Source organism: Scaptodrosophila lebanonensis, unplaced genomic scaffold (genome assembly GCF_003285725.1).
Source record: "Scaptodrosophila lebanonensis strain 11010-0011.00,11010-0021.00 unplaced genomic scaffold, SlebRS2 tig00000101-arrow-pilon, whole genome shotgun sequence".
Lineage (NCBI taxonomy): Eukaryota > Metazoa > Arthropoda > Insecta > Diptera > Drosophilidae > Scaptodrosophila > Scaptodrosophila lebanonensis.
The window spans coordinates 4,070,349-4,091,496 of NW_022060569.1; the positions used below are offsets into that span (position 1 = coordinate 4,070,349).

At 40.4% G+C, this 21,148-nt stretch overlaps 1 protein-coding gene across 1 annotated transcript in view; it reads left to right on the forward strand.

The window, feature by feature from the left end:
* Window positions 1-21,148, forward strand: part of LOC115628089 (proton-associated sugar transporter A) — a 172,289-nt gene that overhangs the window by 36,695 nt on the left and 114,446 nt on the right. Inside the window, exons 2-5 of the mRNA XM_030524066.1 lie at window positions 14,066-14,328; window positions 15,673-16,056; window positions 16,110-16,339; window positions 16,488-16,906. Coding sequence (XP_030379926.1) covers window positions 14,066-14,328; window positions 15,673-16,056; window positions 16,110-16,339; window positions 16,488-16,906 — 1,296 coding nt within the window. The remainder of the gene's footprint in view (window positions 1-14,065; window positions 14,329-15,672; window positions 16,057-16,109; window positions 16,340-16,487; window positions 16,907-21,148) is intronic.

The following is a 21,148-nucleotide window of genomic DNA, read 5'->3' on the forward strand; positions in this document are numbered from 1 at the left end:
CGGCCAAAACTCTGTGGCAAGAACTGTGGCGATTTAAGATGTTAGTTGGGCTGCTAAAGCAACAGATTTGGGTGATAAATACTCGTAGGTTTTGCTCAGCAGTTTTACATAACTGCCTTCGATGCAAGCCCAAGTTAGTTGAGCAAATAATGAGAAATTTGCCAGGTGATCGCCTTCGAGAAGGTCGACCTTTCAGGGTTTGTGGACTCGAACTTTGCGGCCCATTCCATGGTAGCTATCGCATACGCGGAAGACCGCCCGTTACAAATTACGTAGCGGTATTCGTTTGTTTTGCCTCGAAGGCCGTTCACCTCGAACTGGTAGCTAATTTATCCACTGTTACTGTCCTTAACGTCTTTACATGGTTCATCGGGAAGCGCGGCCTGCCGCAAATGGTCTTTAGCGACAACGTGACGCACTTCGCGGGAACAAGCGGCTTGCTGAGAGACCTGCCGTCGGCTTTCGAGCGGAGAAAGAACGCGCGGACGGACTCTACGGCAGAGCGACGAATCGATTGTTGGTTCATTCTTCCCCGACCTCCTCACGTAGGAGGATTGTTGGAGGCAGCGGCGCTGCTAGGCGACCAGTCCACGATGTTGGCGGTGCTCCGTGTGGATTTGAAAGACCGGGAGTCCTTCAAAGGGGCCGGAATGTTGGAGCACCCTACTTAGCTTCTAAGCCTTTTCTTTGTGCTCTCTATCGCGCCCTTTACTGCGCTCTCTGTGGCGCTCTCTTTGTGTATTCCTTTTCTTATGCCGGCCCGCTGACTTGTAGCGGCAGCAGGCAAATCACTTGTCTTGCAATATCGGCACTGTGAACCTCGCTTGTACAATTATCCAAGCCAATAAAGCTGTACTAATAATCGAAAGAATACCGCGTCTCATTAAATTACAATATTGTTTGTTGCAATCGCTAAAAAGCTAGCGATTTTTCAAGGTATATCTCTATTAGTCTCTCTAAAGTTTTTAGAGGAAACGAGGATAGGCTGATGGACCTGAAATCTTTTGCTTTTACCTGTGATGTCTTCCCAGCTTTGGGAATGAACACCACCCTTACCTCTCTTCAGCATGCTGAACTGTGAGCTAGAGCCATAAAAATGAAACAAGAACGGGAGCCGCGGCTTGGATAATGCGTGGAAGGGCATCCACATCCGACCCAAGAAACACGAAAAGGAGGCGATGGATATTCTTTGTACAGACGAAGAAAGGTGGACAACGGTGGGTAGTCAACTATCATCAAGAATCTAATCGAAGCCATAATAGGCGAAGGAGGTAATGGGAAAGATGTGACGTCGGAAAGCTTACAAAGCACTACAATTCAGTGAAGTAGTAACGCCGGAAACGTAGTATTTTGATAGATTTTAAAAACCAAATTTATTGTTGATTAGTGGAAACATTTAGATTTTTCAAACAAACTTTGGAGCCGTTTTCCCCCCTTTGCCTTTGGTCATCTACAATGTGAAAGAAATCGTGTGTCCAAAATTAAGCATCCTAGCTTTTACCGTTTGAGCTGTGCGGTGTTCATTGTGTTTCGATTTTTCCACGGGATAATCCCCATAGTTCAGGCCTCAGGAATAGCAAATACAGCAGCAGTATACAGTTTTTTTTTTGTATTCTTTGTGAGAGTATACAAACTAAGCTTTAAGTTATTCAGATGAAAACTGTACATTTTTCATACAAACGCTGGAGCCCGTTTTCCCACCTTGTGCTCACTTACACTGTGAAAGAAAACTTATGTCCAAATTTCAGCTTTGGGCTGTGCGTTGATCGTCAATTAGTCAGTTAGTCAAGACGAACTGTTTTATACTAAGTATATATAGAGATTTTAAGCAAAACTGATGATAATATGTAAGTTTTTTTTGCAAAACATAAAAACATGACAGTTTCTTCAGGCAAATAGTGCACCAAGAACAAAATCCAACTTAGAGAAAATATTTTGCAGATTGTAGCATAATGCAATAATTTGTATTAAAGCTTATGGATTTACTTTGTAAACCATACTTGTCTCATGAAAATGTCATTATTTATTCAGAAGATATGATTTATGCAACAAAAAGAGTCAGAACTTCACTGCCCGACGTCTATCTTGCTCTGCTACTGGATGTATTTGTTGTGGCTTAGCTTTTTACCACAATAAAGTTTGTATCCAATAAAGTATCACCAACAGCGTGCTTTCGCTTTTTGTTCAATTTGAACACTATCAGGGGTGCCACAGAAAACTCTGGTGGTTTCGGCTACAGTTGTTTTTGAAAACTCCCAAAAAAATACGTCGGGGCCACAGAACTTGGAAAGATTTCATTTTTTCGCACTTCCCTCCATGCCAGCTATGAAACACAGCTGACTGTCGACCATCACATTTAACTGATTAATTCTGTAAAATCCTTTAACGCACTCAACTGTCAGCAACAACTCACTGTCCACGTTCACATTTGACTGACTAATTCTGTAAAAATCCTGAAACGCAATCAGCTGTCAGCAACATCTGACTGTCGACGATTGCATTTGACTGTCTAATTGTGTTTGAATTCTGCAACGTACTAAGTTAAGTAAAAAACAAATTTGCCATTTGCATTAATATTAGCCCGCGAGCATTTGCAGGAACGCCAATGAATTGTTGAATAAATACAACACATATGTTTATGAAGCGCATCTGATCCCACAAAGTAATGTTGCTTATTAAAAAATTTATTTATTTTACATTTTTTATAACATCTGTTTGGTCATCCGGCCAAAAACAACCAAAACCGGCAGCACATCATAGTTAATAAGTAACGTAAATAACTCAATACAAAGTGCTCGTTTTCTTGTCACTTGCTTTGCATAGCAAGCTGAGCACTTAACGTTTCCTTTTGTTGCTAGCCATAAATTTGCATAGGCTGCTGCGCAGCCGCCACATATGTACTAGTTATTGTCGCTAACTCTGCAAGTTAAGTTCGTTTTCGTTATCGCATCTGGTACGGAGAAGCTTAGCTTTCCGTCTACCAGCATAAACTTTGTAAATCTCGGCGATCGCTACCTATGCAAAATAAACATTTGTGAACCTCTTTTAAATTGAACAATTTCGTTTTCGCTTATTTTGCAATTATTTCGCCAACATAATTTCGCATATTTGGAATCATAAAAAAGCTTATGATTATATATTTGGTGACCCCGACGTGATTAATAATTCCACAAAACCTTGCTTAATCGCGTTAAAAAACAAAAGTGGACTTAATTGAGTTCATGTACACAAAAAAGATTCGAGTACATACATAAGTGCAAAAGTATAAGTTCAAAGTGCCTACTGTACCGCCAATAAGCAGCCGTGTGAAGCGACGTTTATGAGGGCAACGAAACATCAGCAGATAAAACAGTTATTCGCGCGCGTCATTTATCTCTGCTATTTTCGGTTCTCGTTCTCTCTCGCGTTCATAATGTCTGAAAGCGACGGTCAAATGCGCGCTTACCAAGCTGTCGCATCAGCTGCTGCTGACGTAGCTGATGCAGCGACGCCTGCGCCAACAGCTTCGACGTCAACAGCTGTGGGCAATGCAGTGCAGGCTACAAACAATAATGTTGAGTTTTATAAGCGCAAGGGGCAATCATTATATGCGTGGGCGCTTTCTATTCAAAATAAAATAAATGATTGTGAAATTGACAATATTTCAGAAAGTGAGCTGCGAAAACGTGTGGAAATGCTGCAAAGTATTCAGGCCTCTTTTAATTTGGTGCATGACAAATTAGAGGAGCTGGACTTTGATGAGATTGGCAGCAGTTTGCGCTGCAACTTCGCTGAGCTGGTGGTCTGCTTGGAGGGCCGGTTTAACAATAAGCGTCTTTTTTTCCAGGCACACATCCGAGATTTAGGGCATTAAAAAGGCTGAAACTACAAGCAAGCTGCGAGAGTTGTCCGACAAAGTCAACGCAAATATGCGTGCACTTTTGAGCTTGGACAATATGCAAGATGGCAGCATCGTCGTTCAGACAATCTTGGGCAAGGTGGATACTGCGACACAGGCAAAGTGGGAGGAAGCCGCCCCATTAAACGTCATACCGTCATGGGAGCAATTTGCGACGTTCTTGGATAGCAGGTGCCAAAAATTGGAAAACATCGAGCATGCAATGGCATCATATTCGTCGAATTATCAGGTGGGAAAGAATAAAAACACTAACACCAAACGCTCCTTTGTCGCCACTAACCCATCCGCAAATGGTTATCCGTTTTGTGACAATAATGCACACGAAATATACAGTTGCCCACTTTTTGGTAATTTGTCGCCTGTACTTCGTTTAAAGGAAGCAAAACGCCTCTCTCTGTGTATAAATTGTCTTAGAAAAGGACACAGAATGAGAATTTGCAATTCTGGATCGTGCAGAACCTGTGGTGCCAAACATCACAGTTTATTGCATTTTAATAATCCAGCTGCCGTAAATTTGATGCCTGAGCAATCGTCCGCTTCTGACTTACAGTCGCGGCTGTCTTCATCTTTACTGCCACGTAGCGCTCTCGCAGCTGTTTCGCCATCATTGCTTGCTTCATTGCCTGCCCAAAATCTCAGCTCAGATGTTGTGCTCTTGTCTGGTCTTGGTGACGTCAGTTTCAAGTCTGATGGTTGCACTGTGCACTTATGCGTGCAATCATTGGTCACTGACTATTCCGCAAATATTACTGCTTTGGTCGCTCCTTCCATTACTGAAAACCAACCAAATTTCACGGTTGACATATCTCATTGGAATATACCAAGCAATGTCCGCTTAGCTGATCCGGCGTTCTTCAAGCCACAGCAAATTTATATGCTTACCGATAATTTATTCTACGAGTTGTTGTGCGTAGGTCAGATTAAACTGGCTGATGGCCTGCCACTTCTGCAAAAGACTCGTTTTGGCTGGATAGTTACTGGAGGTGGCTCGCAGCGTCAGAAATCTGCTTTGGTTGCATCCAAGTCTCCGTCTACACAGGATTTTAATACACGAATCGAGCAGATGGTTCGTTCTTTTTGGGAACTCGAAAGTGGTGTCGATCCGGCTGTAAAACTTACAAAAGAAGAGTTCGACTGCGAGGAGCATTTCAAGGCTAATTACAGGCGCTTGCGTACTGGCGAGTATTCCGTCCGACTGCCTGTAAAGCTCAGCACAGATCTGCTTGGCGATTCCTATACGCAAGCCTATCGACGGTTTATAAACTTAGAGCGAAAGTTAAAACGCAATCCACTTCTCAAAATACAGTACTCTGCATTTATTAAGGAGTATTTAGAGTTGGGTCATATGTCGCTTGTATCGCCAGTTTCGCTAAACTTGTGCAAGTATTTCCTTCCGCACCATTGCGTTCTGAAGGAGGACAGCACAACGACAAAGTTGAGAGTCGTGTGTGTCGGTTCCGCATCCACATCCTCATTCTTTAAACGACATCCTAATGGCTGGTCCTTCCATTCAGTCAAAGCTCGCAAACACGCTTGTTCGATTTCGCACGTTTCCTATCGCTTTAACAGGAGACATCTGCAAGATGTACCGCTGCGTGCGAGTATCAAATCCGGATAGCTATTTTCAATGCATTCTATGGCGTGACTCGCCTCAAAAGGATATTCAAGTTTTCGGTCTTGATACCGTCACTTACGGTACAAAGCCTGCGTCGTTTCTCTCCGTTCGCACTATGCATCAGCTGGCTGAAGATGAGCATGAGCTATTTCCTATTGGCTCCGATATTTTGCGTCGCGATTTTTATGTTGATGATTTAATCACTGGTGGTGCTTCTACAAACGAAGTCATAGAAATTATGAGACAAACCACAGGGCTACTTGCCAAGGCTAATTTCAAGCTAAGGAAGTGGTGCTCCAGCAATCGTGATGTGCTCAAACAAGTTCCGGAAGAGGACAAAGAAACTCTAGTTAAGTTTGATGATGGCAGCGACATCACAAAAACTCTAGGACTGTTGTGGGATCCTGCAACGGACTTATTCATCTTCACGTTTCTGCCAACATTGACATCTGGCCGAATTTGCAAGCGCACTGTTTTGTCGACTATTGCCAGATTTTATGATCCGCTTGGCCTTATTGGACCAGTAATCGCAAAGGCTAAAATATTCCTGCAGGCGCTTTGGAGAGAAAAGCTTGATTGGGATGAATGCCTTTCAGCATCATTGACAACATTTTGGCATAATCTTATTGCAGATTTTGAGCGCACAAAGCAGCTGAAATTTCCAAGGCTTTCACTTTCTGCTGGTGTTTCCATTGAAGTGCATGGTTTTAGTTATGCCAGCATAGATGCCTATGGAGCTTGCGTCTACATCATTTCGACCACGCAAGGCCAATCTCGTGCGGAGCTGCTGTGTTCCAGATCTCGTGTGGCGCCACTCAAATCGTTGACCGTGCCCCGACTAGAGTTGTGCGGAGCCGTTTTGCTGGCACAACTCATAAACGAAATATCTCGCATGGAGTTATTCGACTGCAAGTTTTATTGTTGGTCTGATTCTGCAGTAGCGCTATCTTGGATTCGCAGCGAGCCATCCAGGTTTCAAATTTTCGTTTCCAATCGCATCGCAACTATTCAAGAGTTGACCTCTGGCATGGAATGGCGATATATTCCAACCGATTTGAATCCTGCGGATATACTTTCACGTGAAGCATTGCCCAGCGAATTAGTCCAGTCCAACTTGTGGCTACGTGGTCCCGTATTTCTGACGAAAGATAAATCTTCTTGGCCAGAGTCTTGCAATTCCGTCTCATCGTTTCCTGAGCAGCGCTCTAAAGTGCTTGTAAGCACCACACTGTACGAAGACATTGCACAGCAATGCAAATATGTTAACACATTTGGAAAGCTGCAGCGCGTGTTTGCATATGTATACAAGTTCCTGCACCGTGTACGAATTCCTGGGCTATCGGTGGACTGCATCCGTCATGGAACACTGCTGTTTATGCGCTCAATTCAAATGTCTACGCTTCGGGACGAATACAAGGCCTTGCAGGCCGGACACACGTTGAAATCGTCTGGCTCCTGTCTTTCCTTATCTCTGTTTCTCGACAGCTCTGGATTGATGCGCGTTGATGGCCGTCTAAGTAACTCTGCGCTCGACTTTGGAGCCTAGCATCCAATTATACTTCCAAGGCGTCATCCAGTCACGCGTTCAGTCGTTATGCACTACCATGTCCGTAACCTGCATTCTGGACCTCGTGCATTGCTGGCCTCAATTCGGTTGCAGTATTGGCCAATTGGCGGTCGGAAAACAGTGTGCAGCGTAGTCAGCAAATGCACTATTTGTTTTCGAGCCAAGCCTCGTCTTGTGGAGCATGTTATGGCTGACCTGCCAAAGGATCGAGTTGATGCTTCACATACCTTTATGGTCACTGGTGTGGATTTTTGTGGGCCGTTTTTCTACAAAAGCGAGGTCCGCAATAAGGCACTAATAAAATGCTATATTTGCATTTTCATTTGCTTCGCCACCAAAGCTGTGCATTTGGAGTTGGTGAAGGATTTAACCACCGGAGCATTCTTAAATGCACTTAAACGCTTTATTTTGACGCGCTGTCGACCTACGAGGATCTGGTCTGACAACGCTACAAATTTCGTTGGCGCACGGAACGAGATGGCTGAGCTAAAGCGTCTTTTTGAATCCAGTGAGCACCTGCAGGCTGTGCAAGAATGCCGCCCCTCAAATGGCCATTAGCAAGGGTTGTCAGCCTCATCAGCGGCGCAGATGGCGTGTCGAGAGTTGCAGAATTGAGGACTGCCACTGGAACCATTCGACGAGCCGTTCGCAAATTATGCCCGCTGCCGAAACAAGATGTTGTTGAAGACCCTGGTTCTTCAACAGGGGGAGTATGTTTGGTCATCCGGCCAAAAACAGCCAAAACCGGCAGCACATCATAGTTAATAAGTAACGTAAATAACTCAATACAAAGTGCTCGTTTTCTTGTCACTTGCTTTGCATAGCAAGCTGGGCACTTAACGTTTCCTTTTGTTGCTTGCCATAAAATATAGCAATATGTTTTTTACTTGCCATATATCAAATATCAAATAGTTGGGGACATCACATACACACACTCACACATACATACGACAAGCAACAGTTCGTGTCTATGTGTGCCCATGCATACATACATATGTACAAGCATATGTATGTATGCCTGTATATGTATGTAGCATGTACATACAAAACAACAACAACAACTTCAAGTTGTTGGCTCGCTCTTCTTCTTTCGTTTTGACCATTTAATGTTAATTGCAAAGGCAAAACGCCAAAAGTTTATAGTTACCGTCGCTAGGCAACGACTGCGTAAGCGATAGTAAAGCAGAAACCGAATAACGGAGCTACGCATATTCTGCTTCGCATTGCGGGCAGATGTATGTATGTATATGATTTGTTCTTATTGATCTCAATAAATAATTAGATTTTATTATTTAAATATTCTGCTTATTGCATTCAAACTTCGATATTTTGATGGTATCGGTGGCTTCAACTATCGAAAGTTTTACTCTAGCAAATTGAGATGAGAATTGTCAGTGCTTTTTGATCGTGGCTCATCGCTGCAAGGCATTGACACGAGTGCCGTGTTTCATATTCCGAGTTTGTGCGTGACCGTATTGACTCAATATGGCACGAAAAGACTCAAATGTGAATTTAAAATTAGGATATACCCTTATAATTATTCCCCCTTTTTTGCAAATCGTCTATCTTAAAACGTTGCGTTATCTCTATATATAAAACAGTTTGTCCTGACTAATTGGTGATCAACGCACAGCCCAAACGGTAAAAGATGAAATTTGGACTCAAGTATCCTTTCATAGTATCCATCATAGTGTAGGAGCACACTAAGAAAGGCTTTTGGAAAATTCTAGCTCCAAAGGGGGGAAAACGAGTTTTAAACAAGAGAGAACGCTACAGTCGAGCAAGCCCGACAGTGTAATACCCTGGACCCAGGTAAACTTCCGTCACTGAGTTATATGCGCCCACAGCAGCAGCAAAAAGAGGAAGAAGAAGAGCGAACTTGTTGCTGCAGTTTGGTGAGGTTGTACTGGCGAGAATTTGTTTCGCTAATAACTTTTCTTGAACAACAGTAGACAATTATATATAAATTATGTGTGCAAAGTTTGGTTTAGGTAGCATTTGAAATGTGGACGCTATTGACGAAATTCTGTAGCGGGGGAATGGGGGGAAAATTCGAAAAAAATAAAATAAACTCGTCCTTTCTCGGACCTAGGAGAATCTGGATGCCAACTTTGGTTATTCTAGCTTTTATAGTTTCTGAGATCCTCGCGTTCATCCAGACGGACGGACAGACGGACGGACATGTCTAGATCGATTTCTCTCGTCATGCTGATTCAGAATATATATACTTTATCGGGTCGGAGATGCTTCCTTCTGCATGTTACATACTTTGCACAAACCTAATATACCCTTTTTACCCTACGGGTACAGGGTATAAAAATTAAAAAAATTAAAAAAAAAAAATTGATCGATTTTACCTTTCTCGGTATTCGAACTCACGTAAAGGGTGTATAATTGCACATTTACATAGCAATTGCGTCTGTGTGAGTGTATGTATGCCTATGCGCATCTATTCGTGTCCGTGTAAACATGTGTGCAGTCAACCAAAGCACCAGCATCAACAACAGTCGCGGGCAGCGCTGCAGCAGCAAATATATTTATGGCTATAACTTCTTGTTAAATCGGTCTATCATAGTGAAACTTGCCACACGGACACATAATAACCAACTGGGGAAATTCCAAAATATACATTTTCTGCGTATTCACACAAGGCATCTGGGACTATAATTTGGTGTTCCTAGGTCTTATAGTCTCCGAGATATAGGCGATTATACGAATGGAAAATCGGGAAAACCCCCATAGGGGGGAAGTGGGGGGGAAAATCAAAAAATAAAACAAACTCATATAGAATACACACATAAGGCATCTTTGTGCAAAATTTGGTGTCTCTATCTCTTATAGTCTCTGAGATCCAGGTGTTCATACGGACGGACAGACGGACAGACAGACAGACAGAGCTACATCGACTCGTCTCATCATGCTGATCAAGAATATATATACTTTGTGGGGTCTGCCACGCCTCCTTCTGCCTGTTACCTAATATACTTCTGTATATTTCAACGACCCCCCCTGCCTACGCCCTTGTGTGTGTGTATGTATACTTAGTTGTCCCAAACTGTTTGATATTTTGTATTATTTATTCTGCCTGAATTTGTAAAATGCATATTTTGAAAATCCTTGAACGCAAAGTTGTAGATTTAGTTACGTAGATTACAGTCCCCAAATTTGAAATCGATCGGAAAAAATATATAAAACATGCTTTTCATTTGAAAATGTGAATAAATATTAAAACCCCAATGATTCAAGCTCTATCACAAAGTTCGAAAATCTAAGAATGCAGTTTTGTTTGTATTCTTTTATAGATTACTAGCAGGTATTGCCCGTCTTAACCCGGCTCAATATAATGTTTCCAATTGTATTTATTTTGTGTGCGCATAACCTACCCATATGTTTTCACCTTATAAGTTACCAGTAGGAAGACATTTAAGGTATTTAAATGAACATTTTCTGTTCTTGACAAAAAATTGTTCAGTAGTCCGTTACATTTTTGTTCTTGCCAAACTATTTCGTTAAACGAACATGACCACTATAACTAATATTTTTATACCCTGTACCCGTAGGGTAAAAAGGGTATATTAGGTTTGTGCAAAGTATGTAACATGCAGAAGGAAGCATCTCCGACCCCATAAAGTATATATATTCTGAATCAGCATGACGAGAGAAATCGATCTAGACATGTCCGTCCGTCTGTGGCATCCAGATTCTCCTAGGTCCGAGTTTATTTTATTTTTTGGAATTTTCCCCCCATTCCCCCGCTACAGAATTTCGTCAATAGCGTCCACATTTCAAATGCTACCTAAACCAAACTTTGCACACATAATTTATATATAATTGTCTACTGTTGTTCAAGAAAAGTTATTAGCGAAACAAATTCTCGCCAGTACAACCTCACCAAACTGCAGCAACAAGTTCGCTCTTCTTCTTCCTCTTTTTGCTGCTGCTATGGGCGCATATAACTCAGTGACGGAAGTTTACCTGGGTCCAGGGTATTACACTGTCGGGCTTGCTCGACTGTAGCGTTCTCTCTTGTTTAAAGCTCGTTTTGCCCCCCTTGGAGCTAGAATTTTCCAAAAGCATTTCTTAGTGTGCTCCTACACTATGATGGATACTATGAAAGGATACTTGCGTCCAAATATCATCTTTTACCGTTTGGGCCGTGCGTTGATCACCAATTAGTCAGGACAAACTGTTTTATATATAGAGATAACGCAACGTTTTAAGATAGACTATGTGCAAAAAAGGGGAATAATTATATAATTTTAAATTCACATTTGAGTCTTTTCGTGCCATATTGAGTCAATACGGTCACGCACAAACCCGGAATATGAAACACGGCACTCGTGTCAATGCCTTGCAGCGATGAGCCACGATTAAAAAGCACTGACAATTCTCATCTCAATTTGCTAGAGTAAAACTTTCGATAGTTGAAGCCACCGATACCATCAAAATATCGAAGTTTGAATGCAATAAGTAGAATATCTAAATAATAAAATCTAATTATTTATTGAGATCAATAAGAACAAATCATATACATACATACATCTGCCCGCAATGCGAAGCAGAATATGCGTAGCTCCGTTATTCGGTTTCTGCTTTACTATCGCTTACGCAGTCGTTGCCTAGCGACGGTAACTGTAAACTTTTGGCGTTTTGCCTTTGCAATTAACATTAAATGGTCAAAACGAAAGAAGAAGAGCGAGCCAATGACTTCCAGTTGTTGTTGTTTTTAGAGCATTATTTTTTTACAATCAAACAACTGTGTTCGATTGCCCAATGTATACATTAATACGAATGTACATACATGCTATATTCATACATAGGCATACATACATACATATGCATGTTTCTCTTTACTTTTTAAACCGTACGTAGAGAACCGCACACATCAACAACAGCCGTGGGCAGCGCTGCAGCAGCAAATATATTTATGACTATAACTTCTTGTTAAATCGGTCTATCATAGTGAAACTTGACACACGGACACATAATAACCAACTGGTGGTATTTCCAAAATTTTAGTTCGAAATTCCAAGAACGGGAGTTAGAGAAAATCGCATTTGCCGTGGAGAGGGGGGAGGGAGGGAAATTGCAAAATGTACATTTTCTGCGTATTCACACAAGGCATCTGGGACTAAAATTTGGTGTTACTAGGTCTTATAGTCTCCGAGATATAGGCGATTATACGAATAGAAAATCGGGAAAACCCCCATAGGGGGGAAGTGGGGAGGAAAATCAAAAAAATAAAACAAACTCGTATAGCGTACACACATAAGGCATCTTTGTGCAAAATTTGGTGTCTCTAGCTCTTATAGTCTCTGAGATCTAGGTGATCATACGGACGGACACACGGACAGACAGACACACAAGGCTAAATCGATTCGTCTTGTCATGCTGATCAAGAATATATATACTTTGTGGGGTCTGCCACGCCTCCTTCTGCCTGTTACATTTTTCAGCTCCCGCAAACCTAATATACTTCTGTATATTAATTGTAATATAATTGAAACTAAGTTTTAAGTCGATCGGTTGAAAAATGCGGATTTTTCAAGCAAACTTTGGAGCTACTTTTCCCCCCTTTGGAGCTCGAAAAATCCAAAATCCCTTCTTAATGCACATTTACACTATGATAGGATACTTGACCCCAAATTTCAGCATCCTACCTCTTACCGTGTGGGCTGTGGGCTGTTGACGTGGTTTCCTTTTGTGCCCCAAGAAAACCCCAATAATTCAAGCTCCAACAAAAAAAATAAACCGAGTATGCAGTTTTTTTTTGTATTCTTTTATTAATTTTAAAAACCAAGTTTTATGTTGATCGGCTAAAAAATGCGGATTTTTCAAACAAACTTTGGAGCTCGTTTTCCCCCCTTTGGAGCTCGAATTTTCCAAAACCGCTTCTTAGTGCTCACCTAAACCACTGAAGACAATATGTGTCCAATTTTCAGCCTACTAGCTCTTACCGTGTGGGCTGTGCGTTGATTGCAAATAGCTTTTCGTTTACCGAATATATATCGCCTGCATCTCGGAGACTATAAGACTATAAGACATAGGACTTAGTCCAAGATGGCTTATGTCAATATGCAGAAAATTTGTTTTTTTGGAATTTCCCTCCCTCCCCCCTCTCCAACGTAATCACTGATTTTCCATAACTACTTGTATTTCTTGGAATTTTTCATTAAGTTTCGGAAAGTACCTCCAATTATTGATTATAAGTCTGTATGCCGAGTTGCAACAACAACAGCTGCAGGCAGAGCTGCAGGCAGCGCATGGGCAGCGATTTTATTTATGGCTATAACTTACTTCAGAATGGACCTATCATGATGAAACTTGGGATACGGACAAAAAACCACAAACTGGATGTATATGCCAAAATTCCAAGAATTACCGGAGCTATGAAAAACACAAATTTCTGGGGAGTGGGGGGTGTTTCAGAAAAAAACACAAACTTGATCTGTCTAGGGCTTAGGGGAACCTGAATGCCAAGTTTGGTTATCCTAGCTATTGCACTTGCTGAGATCGTTGTGCTCATACAGACAGACGGATGGACGGACGGACAGACGGACATAGCTATATCGACTCGGCTTGTCATCCTGATCAATAATATACATATATACTTTGTGGGGACTGCCACACCTCCTTCTGTGTGTTACATACATTCGCACAAAACTAATATAGCCTTTTACGCTTTGGGTACAGGCTATAAAAATGTCTTTGTTAGTGTTTTTTGTGAATTTTGTGAATACCACTGGTGTTTTTCTTTCTGTTGGGCAACATTTTCTACATATGTAGATTTACATAATCCTATTTGTCAATCACTTATATATAGTACTGCTATACACCATAAGAAAATGTAACGTATTTACTTGTATAGTACGAGTATATCCCACACCCAATATTTGATTTGTCAGTGATAATTTAAGTCGAATCCCGCTGCGCTAAACGAATTTAAAAAGCAATAAATGTAAATATATTGTTTTCTTATTCACAGATATAAAACTCGAGCAGAGTTGGTGCGAGTGTCTACTGCTGTGATGGGCATTGAGTTTTCTTATGCAGCTGAGACAGCGTTCGTGTCACCTACCCTGTTGAAAATAGGCGTGGAGCATCAAGCCATGACACTGGTGTGGGCATTGTCGCCGTTGGTTGGATTCTTTTTATGTCCCATATTAGGTTCGTTTTCAGACCGCTGTAAACTGAATATGGGACGACGAAGGCCATTCATAATACTTTTATCCATCGGAGTTATTATCGGTAATGAAATAAATAAATTAATAAAATACAAATAATTTAGTGTAGAGCTGAACTCAAACGATAAAACGAGTGGAAAAGCGAATATCGGGTGCATCGAGTTTAAAGTACTCTGTTCCCATGTACGAGTATGTGTACACTAATCAAAGAAATTTACAACAAGAAAGGAATGCTAGAGTCAAGCGACTCAACACTCCAAAAAAATTTTAAAAACTAAAATTAAGTTAATTACATTAAATATGAAATATTCCACACATACATACATAAATAAATGTTTATGTACAGTTGCATCAGGATAAATGCCCATACATCCGAATTGGGTCTATGAGCGATTATATGCGTGTACTTATGTATGTAGTACAAAGTGAAACCAATGCAGCAACAACAGCAACATCTGCGGGCAGATCTTCGGCAGAGATTACATTTATGGCTATAACTTCTTTCATAATTAACCTATCATGATGAAACTTTATATATGACAAATAATCGCTATCTGGATGTAACTAACAAATTTGGGCTTGAAATTTGTATACTCTGTACATGAAATATACAAGAGTATATTAGGTTTGCGCGAGCTGAAAAATGTAACAGGCAGGCTGACCCCACAAAGTATATATATTCTTGATCTGTCTGTCTGTCCGTATAAACAACTGGATCTCAGAGAGCTAGAGACACCAAATGTTTCACAAAGATGCCTTATGTGTGTACGCTGTGCAAGTTTGTTTTAGTTTTTGATAACCCGCACCCCCCCCCCTCTCCCCCCGGTTCCCCACTATTGGGGTTTTCCCGATTTTCCATTCGTATAGGCGATTATACGATTATATCTCAGACACTATATGAGCTAGGGACACAAAATTTTAATCCCAGATGCCTTATGTGAATACACAGATAATGTGTATTTTGATGTATGATGATGGGAGAGGGGGGAGCATCGAAAAAAAACTCAAGCTCGTACTTTCTCGGTCTTAGAAGAGTCTGGATACCAAGTTTTGTTATTGTAGCTTTTATACTTTCCGAGATCCTTGCTCTCATATGGATGGACACACAGGCAGACGGGCGGACTGGCAGACATGGCTATATCGGCTCGTCTTGTCGTACTAATCAATATTATATATACTTTGGCGGGCCACACCTTCTGTGTGTTACATACACTCGCACAAAACTAGTGTACCCTACTATAAAAACCCATTAAAAACTGTAAGAGAAACGATATTCAAAATATTAATTAAATATTAGTGTCACACCATATATATCTATACATTAACAATAAGTTGGTTATTTATCCATTAAACAATAACAGTAAATAAATATATTACATTTTTTCCGATTCTTTTTAATGCTACATAGGACTTCTTTTGGTGCCCAATGGAGAAGCCTTGGGGTATTGGTTTGGTGATGAAAATGCTCATTCTCAAATTAGTTCCATGAATATTACTTCTGCGGAAACACATAATATTAATATGTCTCCACACCGGGCAACGGCTTCGGAAACCAAAGTTCCAGAAATTAAAAAAACTGCACATCCATGGGGCATTTTCTTCACTGTATTGGGAACTGTTTTACTTGACTTTGATGCCGATGCTTGTCAAAGTCCTTCAAGAGCGTACCTGTTAGATGTGTGTATTCCGGCGGACCATGCAAAAGGCTTATCTACGTTCACTATAATGGCCGGCTTAGGAGGCTTTTTCGGATACTCAATGGGTGGCATAAATTGGGATTCAACGTCAATAGGTATGTAAAATAACTTTATAGTAGTTGGTTTCATACAAAATACATAATTATAGGTCGACGTCTTGGTGGGCATGTTAAGGCCGTGTTCACTATTATAACGTTCATTTTTATCGCCTGCGTAACATTTACAATTACAAGCTTTAAGGAAATTCCTCTTTGGGTCTTACTAAATCCAAAACCTAAAGCAAGTCCAAATGAAGATAATGTCTTAGAAACGTCGGGTGTAAATTATGGAGCATTTGACAATAAAGACATCTACAAAAGTGGCGAAATTAATGAACAGGTACTATTTATCCACTTCATCTTAATACCAAAAATCCAAATATATTTAATTGTTTTTCATATTATTATTATTTTTATTTATTCTTAAATATATTTTAGTTACCTAGTATCTGTCTTTCATTGACCCTTGTAGTTTTTCTTTTCCTAAGCTAAAAGCTACACCGCCGACCCACAATTTGTGCGAAATTGATGCCAACGTTGATGAAACTTCGTTTACGGATAATCAAGAAATGTGTACTGACGATGCACAAATACCAAGCTTCACCGAGAATACAGATATAAAGTCCATGTCACATTACTTAAACTCTATTGTGTACATGCCGTACTCTCTGCGCATTGTCTGCCTTACAAATCTATTTTGCTGGATGGCTCACGTCTGTTACTCATTGTATTTTACGGATTTTGTAGGGGAGGCTGTATTTGATGGTGACCCAAAAGCAATGGAAGGTTCAGCACGACAATTACAATATGAAGAAGGCGTACGCTTTGGATGCTGGGGAATGGCAATGTACTCCCTTTCTTGTGCCTGTTATTCCCTTGTAATTGAAAAGCTGATACAACGTTTCGGGTAAAGTATTTATATACAATAAGTTAGTGAGTTTATTAAGTTGTGAATGTTTTTATACTCTGTACATGAAATGTACAAGAGTATATTAGGTTTGCGGGAGCTGAAAAATGTAACAGGCAGAAGGAGGCGTGGCAGACCCCACAAAGTATATATATTCTTGATCAGCATGACGAGACGAGTCGATCTAGCCCTGTCTGTCTGTCTGTCCGTCTGTCCGTCTGCCCGTCCGTATGAACACCTGGATCTCAGAGACTATAAGAGATAGAGACACCAAATTTTGCACGAAGATGCGTTATGTGTGTAATCTATACGAGTTTGTTTTATTTTTTTGATTTTCCCCCCCACTTCCCCCCTATGGGGGTTTTCCCGATTTTCCATTCGTATAATCGCCTATATCTCGGAGACTATAAGACCTAGGAACACCAAATTTTAGTCCCAGATGCCTTATGTGAATACGCAGAAAATGTATATTTTGGAATTCCCCTCCCTCCCCCCTCTACCCCGCAAATCGTAACTCCCGTAATTCTTGGAATTTCGAACTAAAATTTTGGAAATACCCCCAGTTAGTTATTATGTGTCCGTATGCCAAATTTCATTATGATAAACCGATTTAACAAGAAGTTATAGCCATAAATATATTTGCTGATGCAGCGCTGCTGCAGCGCTGCTCAACCGCTGCCCGCGGCTGTTGTTGATGTTGCTGTTTGGTTGACTGCGAAAATGCTTACACAGACACGAATTGATGCGCATAGGGATACATACACTCACACAAACGCAATTGCTATGTAAATGTGCAATTATACACCCTTTACGTGAGTTCGAATACCGAGAGAGGTAAAATCGATCAAATTTTTTTTTTTATTTTCTTAATTTTTTTTATTTTCTATAATTATTGTAAACATATGTACAGAGTATTTCGAAGTCGGGACACCCGACTTTAGCTTTTTTACTTGTTTCATGTTACAACCGCACTTTACTACTTCTGCTATACAGTTGACCAACATAACTTCTTAAAAATATGATTGTCAAGTGCCACAATGCGTATATATTTTTGAACTTCTGTATATAATTGCACCAGAAAGGTACGAGAGTATATTAGGTTTGTGCAAAGTTTACTTTGTAAAAGGCAGAAGGAGGCGTGGCAGACAAGCTTGACAAGACGAGTCAATGAAGCCCTATCTGTCTATCCGTCTGTTAGTCTATCCGTATGAATATCAAGGTCTCAGAGATTTTAAAAGCAAGAGGCACAATATTGTGCATGGCATAGCATTTGCCGAGATTCCGGAAAAAGTAGCGAGTATGGAGCATACAATAACATGAATTGATTAATTTCCAAAAAAACACATTTTCTGCGTATTCACATAAAGCATCTTGGACTTAAAATTGTATTGCCCTAGGTCTTATAGTCTCCGAGATATAGGCGATTATACGAACGGCGTTTAGGAAAAACCCCATTATCGGGGAAGTGAGTGGGAAAATCAAAAATAAGGCATCTTTGTGCAAAATTTGGTGTCTCTAGCTCTCTGTGATCCAGACGGACAGACTGTCAGACGGACAGAGAGACAGACAGGGCTATATCGACTCGCCTTGTCATGCTGATCAATATATATACTTTGTGGGGTCTGCCACGCCTCCTTCTGCCTTTTTCATTTTTCAGGACCCGCAAACCTAATATACAGAGTATAAAAATATGTCCAAGCGAAAGCCAAAATGTGTGAAACGGTCAAATTGTTTCTAGAATCAGAATGTGTAACCGACTTTGAGGATTTAAAAGCAAAATTAATTGAGAATTTTGACTGCAGTCGTAACTGTGCTGATATTCACCAATTTTTGTCTGAGCATAAGAGAAAATCAAAATCGTCTCATGTGTAACTTTTACACATGAAGAACTTGGTAAGTACAGGTAATATAGGCAGCAGTATTGAGACATATAGTAATCTATCAAGTCTTGCAAATTATTTAGGTACATTCCGAGAGCTATGTTATATAGTGCAAAATACTATGTATGGTCATACGTAAGTACATACATAACACATACGTGTATGTATATTTATGTAGTACTAGCAGGTATTGCCCGTCTTAACCCGGCTCAATATAATGTTTCAAATAGTATATATTTTGTTTGTGCATATGTTTTCACATTATTAGTTACCAGTACAAAGGCATTTAAGGTAACTGGGGTTTGATTTGTTAACATGTAAATAGCTTCATGGCCTGACATTATTTTAATATTATCCTCTATTGCTAATCAGCAAATACATGTCATAACTGCATCGCTGCATCGTACATAAGCTTAAGCTTAATTGGCATAAACAAGTCATACATACATACATGTTCCAATTGCATAATTTGACGTGGTTTGGAATGGGACAAGTGCAGCGTCAAACACAACGGAGCACAACGGCAACGGGAGAAAAACCACACACATTGGTAATTAAATCACTAAACAATAAATAAATAAATAAATAAAAATAAATTGTAAGTCCTTATTGATATAGAGGGGCGCGTCTGCTTACTCTGTTTTCACATTGAAATATATTTACCGCACAAAGAGATTTGTTTTTTTGCATTCTTTTAGAGATTATAACAAGATAGAACGCTACAGTCGATCAAGCTCGACAGTAAAATACCCTGTTCCCTCCACAAAAAAAGATAGGCTACAAAAAAAAATTATTCTAAAAAATTTAATTAATTAAATATAAAATATTCAACACATGCATACATACATAAGTTTTTTTTAAAAAATCTTTATTCTTTATTTAAGATCTGCCCTAGAGAGGACAATTATTAAATTATATGGTAGCATTGGATTTGTTCAATCATTCGTTTTGTCATGATGGCTGTGACGTGCTTAAGGCAGATCGCTGAGTTATGCCAGGCCATACTAGCTAATAAGTGCGAAAGGGGAGGTCGAGGGGATGGGTTCTCTTGAGACGCCTGAGGTGCTGGCTGTTGTCCAGTAGGTTTATGGCCAGGGTGTTAGTGTGTGCCGACAACCGCTGGCCATGCCGGTCCGCGAGAAGTTGAGTGGTCTCATATACCAATTCAATGCGCAGGTCTCTCGGGATGCCTGTGTTCCACATGTAAAGTGGTGCGCCAGTCAGTATCCTTAGAATTTTATTTTGGAATCGCTTTAGTATCTCTACATTAGATCGGTATGGCCGTCAGTATGCCGGTGCTGTAGGAAATTACTGTAGGAAATTACTGTACTGTAGGAAATTAGAATTAGATTAAATTTAAAACAAAAGTAGACTATTATGTATACATTATGTGTGCAAAGTTTGGTTAATGTAACTTTTGAAATGTGGACGGTGTTGAGGCACCGAGCTTATTCGGTAGCCTTTTTTAGTCTATGGGTTTTGTCTGAAGCGGGCGTCAGACACGACAATTAAACAAGAACGATTTCTTTTCAAATGTAATGTAATGTATATTTTGCCGCGCAGGGCCAATTATGTTTGTCTATAAACCGAATTAATACACACGAATTTAAGAGGCCGCCAACTCAAATAGTTGAGCCTTTAAACAATATGCGCAAAAGTAGAAGTGCGTTGTCTCGTACAAATGCACAGCGAGAAGCGCTAGATTGGCACGGCGAATCTAGATCAACTAACTTCGACTGCAGCTGCACTGGCAGCTGTAGAGACTAAGAAAAGGATAACAAAAGGAAATGTACAAAATTCCAAAAAATAAAATAAACTCGTCCTTTCTCGGACCTAGGAGAATCTGGATGCCAACTTTGGTTATTCTAGCTTTTATAGTTTCTGAGATCCTTGCATTCATCCAGACGGACAGACGAACGGACAGACTGACGGACGGACATGTCTAGATCGATTTCTCTCGTCATGCTGATTCAGAATATATATACTTTATGGGGTCGGAGATGCTTCCTCCTGCATGTTACATACTTTGCACAAACCTAATATACCCTTTTTACCCTACGGGTACAGGGTATAAAAATTGAATTAATTAATTAAATTCAGTTTTAACAGCATACATTTACATCACGTGCCTATGAGTGTTTACTATATATGCGTGTATGTATGCAGCAGAAAGTTGAACCAAAGCAGCAACAACAACAACAGCTGCGGGCAGCACTACCGGCAGAGCTGCAGGCAGCGCATGGGCAGCGATTTTATTTATGGCTATAACTTCCTTCAGAATTGACCTATCATGATGAAACTTGGCACACGGACAGATAAGCACTAACTGGATGAATGATACCAAGTTTGGTTATTCTAGCTC